The sequence below is a fragment of the Budorcas taxicolor genome, chromosome 5 (genome assembly GCF_023091745.1).
Source record: "Budorcas taxicolor isolate Tak-1 chromosome 5, Takin1.1, whole genome shotgun sequence".
Classification (NCBI taxonomy): domain Eukaryota; kingdom Metazoa; phylum Chordata; class Mammalia; order Artiodactyla; family Bovidae; genus Budorcas; species Budorcas taxicolor.
In genome coordinates this window covers 72092422-72098751 of record NC_068914.1, presented here as the reverse complement: position 1 = coordinate 72098751, position 6330 = coordinate 72092422, and the positions used below count along the sequence as shown (strand labels likewise).

General features: G+C 48.1%; 1 protein-coding gene across 1 annotated transcript; it reads right to left on the bottom strand.

The window, feature by feature from the left end:
- Window positions 1–859: 859 nt before the first annotated feature.
- Window positions 860–6161, bottom strand: KRT1 (keratin 1). Its single transcript, XM_052640859.1, has 9 exons — window positions 5583–6161; window positions 4281–4495; window positions 3908–3968; window positions 3437–3532; window positions 3102–3266; window positions 2845–2970; window positions 2077–2297; window positions 1315–1349; window positions 860–1206 (listed from the first exon to the last, which is right to left on the bottom strand). The coding sequence occupies exons 1-9, from the start codon at window positions 6159–6161 to the stop codon at window positions 860–862; spliced, it is 1845 nt and encodes a 614-aa protein (XP_052496819.1).
- Window positions 6162–6330: the final 169 nt, after the last annotated feature.

Below are 6330 nucleotides of genomic sequence, written 5' to 3'. Positions count from 1 at the left end.
AGTACCTGGGCTTTACTGCACAAGGGCAAGTGGCCCCAAGTTTTCTTTGATAACATCATCACTGGCTATTCCACATAAACAATTGCTTTTCCAGTAATACTCTCCCCCTCTTTTCAATGCCGGATTCCTCTTTCCCACCCTGCTTGGTTCACTGCCCTGTTCAAATTAGCCCTCTCAGATGAGTAAAACCTGCTACCCTAGTCTCTCTATTTCTCATGACACCTTCACCCTCTGCACAAGAGTTCATTCTAGTTAAATGTTGAATGTTTAAAGTTAAATGTTGTCTGACCAGTGTCCCCACCTTGCTCATGTTCATGTGCCCCAACCCCCCCCCCCCCCACACACACACACACCATAGGGCTCCAGGGTCGTCTTCTCCCCACAGAACACCCATCCAGGATGGACAGTGCTGTGAACAAAGGAGATGGAGACACAGAGAGAATTTCAAATGCAGTTTATTGCAGCAACACAGGAAACGGGGAGTTGAAGACCTCTCCACAAAAGACAACTGGCTTACACCTTATGTACAAAACCAAAGCAGCATAGAGCTTGCTGTGCGAGTCAGGACACCAGGGAGCTCTCCTCTGGCTGACTTTTGGAGTTGCTTTGAAATGTAATGTGTGTAGCAGTAATTGTTGAAGTGTTTCTTGGGCAGAGTACAGAGCAGGGTCCTAGCTGAGGGACTGAGATTGTCACTGATTTAAAAATTTTCTTTGGAAATCAGAGCAGAAAGGACAGAGCTAGGGAATAGGATGAACCAGTGTAACCATAGCTTTTCTTCCTCCACTAAGGCTGGGACACTCGGAAGCATATTTGGTAGTGATGGAGAGAGAAAGCTAATGGAGGAGAGAGGACCTCTTTATCTGGTCCCTCTGGAATAGCTGGTGGAAACAAACTTCACGCTGGAACTGCCACCGGAGGTCTTGGTGCTGGATGCCCGACCTCCCGAGGAGCTGAAGCTGCCTCCAGAGCCGCCACCGCCGCCTCCAGAGCCGCCTCTCCGGCTCCCACTGCTGCCGCCTCCAGAGCCGTAGCTGCCGCCGCCTCTGGAGCCGTAGCTGCTGCCACCGCCAGAGCCGTAGCCGCCGCCGCCTCCAGAGCCATAGCCGCCGCCGCCTCCAGAACTGTAGCCGCCGCCACCGGAGCTAAAACCACCGCCTCCTCGGCCACCGCCGCCACTGATGCTGGTGTGACTGGTGCTCACAGCTGCAAGAGAACATTCGGCTATCATCAACCCCAACTCCCTTTCCAACCCAGCAAGACCAGCAAAACCTGCACCCGAGAAGAAGCCCTGAGAAATCAGTTTGTACTTACACACACTCACGTTCGGGACACACTCTCCAGACATCCTGAAGGAGAAAGAAAAGCGTAATACTCATGATGCCAGCTTCACAGACTGCCTCCCCAGGCCCTCTCAGCCATCTTTAAAGAGTCTTCCCACCTGGGAGTCCCCCAGGCTGCTTCATCTGAAACCTAATCCCATTCCCTCTGGCCTCCCGAACTCGGTCATTTTTCTCAGCATCGGTACTAACAGGGCAAAACCTCCATGTAACTTAGACAAGGTAAATATGCCCACCACATCACAAAGGCATTGGCTTTAGGTCAGATGACATCTGAGCCAGCCCAGGTGTGGCTCAGACAGTAAAGAGTCTGCCTGAAATGTGGGAGACCCAGGTTCGATCCCTGGGTCAGGAAGATCCCTTGGAGAAGGAAATGGCAACCCACTTCAATACTCTTGCCTAGAACATCCCATGGACAGAGGAGCCTGGTGGGCCCCAATCCATGGGGTTGCAAAGAGTTGGACATGACTGAGCGACCAACACACACGCACTCAGGTGAAGAATAAATTGCTCTCTCTCAAAGGGTTCCGAGAGAGGCAACAGCCTTCAAAAAAAAAAAAGAGCTTAGGACTCTGGCTCCCAAAGTGAAACCAAGCATTTCCTCCTGTGCTGTGTGCTTTTCCTTTCCCCATACCCAGGACAAGTTGCAGTCACGTGACTGCATCTTCAACAGCAACCAGTGTCCAAGGGAGGAAGCACATAGGAAGTGGCCAACTGCCCAGGGTCCCTTCTTCACCTGCTTTCCTCTCCTTCCAGGAGGGTCCTATAGGTGGCAATCTCCACATCCAGGGCCAGCTTGGTGTTCATCAGTTCCTGGTAGTCACGCAGCAGGCGGGCCATGTCCTCCTTGGCCTTCTGCAGGGCATCCTCCAGCTCATTCAGCTTGTTCTGGGCATCCTTAATGGCGTTCTCACCACGTTGCTCAGCATCACTAATGGCCTGTTGCAGTGAAGAGATCTGGAAAAGGAGAACCCAGCATATTGTACACTCTCTGAATCCCTAATTCCATCTTGGCCTTTCTGTCTCTGATTGATCTCTCCACCCTTGTGAGGCCAGTACTCTGGCTCCCAGAGAGTTACAGGACCTGCATTCACCTGTCTTGAGATAATACATCACTGTGTCAACTTCCTTAAATAAAGGTGATACAGCAGCCTTTCTGGGCCCTAAGTTAAGACTCTTTCACCGCCTACGGACCTGACATTCTTCCAGATGCCCACTCTCCTGGTTGCCTTTCCTCACCATCTTTGAAGTCTCACTTTGGGCCATGGGCTAGACCTCTCATGACCACTATATCTATTTCTTTACTAGGTCATTTTCATAAGTTTCCCCAAGGAGAACCTAACATCATGGCCGAACTCTAGAAACCATAGTTACCAAAGAACTAGGGATAACAAGACAACCTTCATATGGATTGTAAGCCTCAAAATTAAGAACACATCTTCCAATAACCTGGACATCCCAGCCCATTCCATATAACCGAGTAGTTGAAGGAGGAAGCAAGTACCTGCTTCTTGACACTGTCGATCTCAGATCTAAGTCTTTGGATCACCCGATTCAACTCAGAAATCTCCATCTTTGTATTTTTCAAGCTGTCTCCATGTTGCCCAGCAGTGATCTGGAGCTCTTCATACTAAATGTGGTAGATGAAGTCGTTCAGAGGTGGCAGAGTGCACCATGGCTCATGTACACAAATGTAAGAGAAAAGTCACAATAGCAAGAAAAGACACTTTAGGAAAACTGAACAGGCATCGGCCCATTCACCTTGGTCTGGTACAGGGCCTCAGCCTCAGCCTTGCTCCTCTGGGCAATCTCTTCATATTGGTTTTTGACTTCATCAATGATGCTATTCAGGTCCAGATTGCGGTTGTTGTCCATGGAAAGGATAACATTGGTATCGCTGATATGAGTCTGCATCTGAGAGAGCTCCTGCGAGGCATAACAGTTCAGTGACTTACCGTGTTAAAACTAAAGAACAACTTGGGACAGGGAGAGGGTTTCAGGAGAAGAACGGTATATCTCTGTTCTTCTGAATAGAAGTGGGTTTGGGCTTAAAGGCTCTCCATTTCGGTAAACCTGGTTGAAACTAGAGAACTTACTGCTTGGAAGAGTGTTTTGAAGAAATCAATTTCCTGAAGCAAGTTGTCAAATTTGGCTTGAAGGTCCACCTTGGTGATGTAAGCAGCGTCCACATCCTGGAAGAACCATGAACATCATGAAGTCAGAATCTTTTCAGGGCAAGTCCCTCTCACCTGCTAGGAGGGGAGTTTCCAAGAGGTCTTCACTTCTTTATCCCTAGACTGCCCCACCCCCTTGGCATCACGAGTGATCTTGTCTGACTTGCTGGGAACTGCCTCCTCACTCCAGGAAGTCCTGAGGAATCTAGAGCAGCAGACTGTCTGGGCAAGTCCAGGTCTGTGATAATATTGGGCCGGGGGAATCTCTGCCTCGGCTGTTCCTCAGGCCCACTACGTGATTCTCCACATTACGACCTCTTTCTGCTTAGGTATTGAACATCCTCCACTCTTACCTATTTCAAATGTAATAGGCATCCTACAGAATTGCCTCACCTTCTTGATGCCCACAAACTCATTCTCTGCATTTGTCCTCTTGTTGATCTCATCCTCGTACCTGCAAGGAAATCAGAAGTGAGGAGGAGATTCGGGGAGGCGAGGCCCAACATTTAGCTTTCTAGACTAAAAGTAACATTGCCTGTCATTGTCCTTGCCTGTCATAACCAGCCTAAGACATCTTACCTTCTAAGCAATAAAACCACTGAACTATTACCAGCGTCTGAGAAAACCAAGATTTCTGAAAATGCCAAACTGACTTTCCTCTAATCTATGAAAAGGTATTGTTACATGCTGTTCATAGTCTTAGCTTGCTACCTTCTGGAAATATTTTAGAACAAAAGCCAAGAGTAGCCCAGCCAGTAATCCTTACTTGCTCCTGTAATCTTCCACCAGATCTTGCATGTTCTTCAACTCTGAATCCAGCCGAGATCGGTCGCTCTTCAGTTGGTCCACGTTCCTTCTGAGATTGCTGATGTATGCCTCAAAGAAGGGCTCTAAGCTGTAGGTCCTGGTGGAGGTGTTTATCTGCTGCAGCAGTTCCCATTTTGTTTGCAGCACCTGGTTCTGCTGCTCCAGGAACCTCACCTAAGAACACAAGACCCCATTACCCACTGGTACAGAAAAGAGTCCTATGACCACTGAGTTACCAAGGCCTACCACATAGCCAGGCCCAGCCACTTGGGAAAGAACTTCAATGCCTATTTTCCTGGCCATGGAAGAGGAAAAAAGTAGGAAGAAGATGATCAAGTTAGCATCATTTTCATAACAAAACCCAACTCACTGTGAACTCAGAGAAGCCTCAGTTTCTATGAGATTGGAAACGGCAATTAAAAGTTTCCATTGGAACTTTGGAAGGGAGTAGCTATCCAAATAGCAAAGCGCATATAAAATTACTGCAATTATATTTTGAAACAGATACTTGATATTTAAGAGATTTACCTTCCTTTTTTCTTTTTTATTTTAGGTAGCGTACCATAAAAATTGTTTTGCTTTCCTTGAGTAAACATAGTTCAAAAGTATGTTGGGAAAATCCAAAAAGTGAATTCCAAATCTATTGTGTTGACATTAATGATGATCAAGTAAAAAATAATTTACATTCTTTTCTAGAGCAGATACTCGGAAATACAAGCACAAAAAATTCTCCACCCTGGTCCAGTATCAATGGAAAACTCTCAAGGTGCCATTCTCCTCTTCCGACAGCAAGAGATGCTTGACCTTGACTTACTGCACACTTTTGGCTACAATATCACCATGTGCTCTGTTTATACTCAAGTAAGTCCCTTTTTATGGTTAGGAAGGCCTTTCCAGAGTTCTGGTTTGCATCCTAGAAGGTTGAATTAACCTCATTTCTATTATTTTTATTCAACATCTATGAAGCCAAATTCAGCTCAGGAGTTGAATTTTAAAAAAAAGAAAAAAAAGCACTTCATAGTGAGGTCAAATTGACCTTCCTTTATGTGGACTACAGACCTTTTTCCCCAAGAGAGAAGTTAGTTATCAGCATCATTGCAAACATACTTGTAATATATCTCCTGAGGACAACTCCACAAACTATCCTTTTAACCATCCAACCACAGAAACCTGAGGCTCAAACTCAAAACACCCCTGGGGGGGGGCCAATCCCCCATGGAACAGGAGCAGCTCTCTGGGTGCACTGAACGGATAGACTCACCTTGTCAATGAAGGAGGCAAACCGGTTGTTGAGGGATTTGATCTGCTCCCTTTCTTGACTCTTTATTTTTTGGATCTCAGGATCAATTTCCACATTGAGGGGTTGCAGAAGGCTCTGGTTGATGGTGACTTCCTGTATGCCACCAGGGCAGACAGGAAAACCGCCCCCACCAAAACCACCTCCACCAAAACCACCACCCCCAAAGCCACCCCCAATGCCACCACTTCCAAAACCGCCTCCCCCAAAGCCACCACCACCGAAACCGCCACCCCCAAAGCCACCACCGCCATAACCGCCGCCATAACCACCACCGAAACCGCCACGTCCACCTCCTCCAGCCACACTAATAGAGATGCTTTTGCTGCCACCAAGGTTAATGAGACTTCGGCTTCCAAAACCACCACCAGCACCACCGCCACACACTCCACCAGAAAATCTCCCACCGCCTCCCCCGCTGCGGCGCACAGAGCTGCTGGTGGACCTGCGCTGGTAGCTGACCACCCCTGCAGAGCCAGAGCTGAAGCCCCCTCCTCCACCGCCACAACGGTACCCGGACCTGGAGCTAAAGTGTCGACTCATGTTGACGTGGAGAGAGAAGGAGCCACGTCCAGAGAAAGGAAAGAAGCTAACACTCCTCTACCTGGAGCACAGAGACTTCCCCTTATATACAGGCAGCCAGCTGGGCTTGGCCCTAGAGTCAGCGAGATGCAGCGCCTTTCCAAGGTTTGGCTCGCCTGCAGCCATACAA

Coding starts and splice junctions, on each gene's coding strand:
- KRT1 (XM_052640859.1), bottom strand. CDS start 6,161: ATGAGTCGACACTTTAGCTCCAGGTCCGGGTACCGTTGTGGCGGTGGA. Junction 4,496..5,582: donor TTGCCTCCTTCATTGACAAG/GTGAGTCTATCC, acceptor TTGTGTTCTTAG/GTGAGGTTCCTGGAGCAGCA. Junction 3,267..3,436: donor TCAAAACACTCTTCCAAGCA/GTAAGTTCTCTA, acceptor TATGCCTCGCAG/GAGCTCTCTCAGATGCAGAC.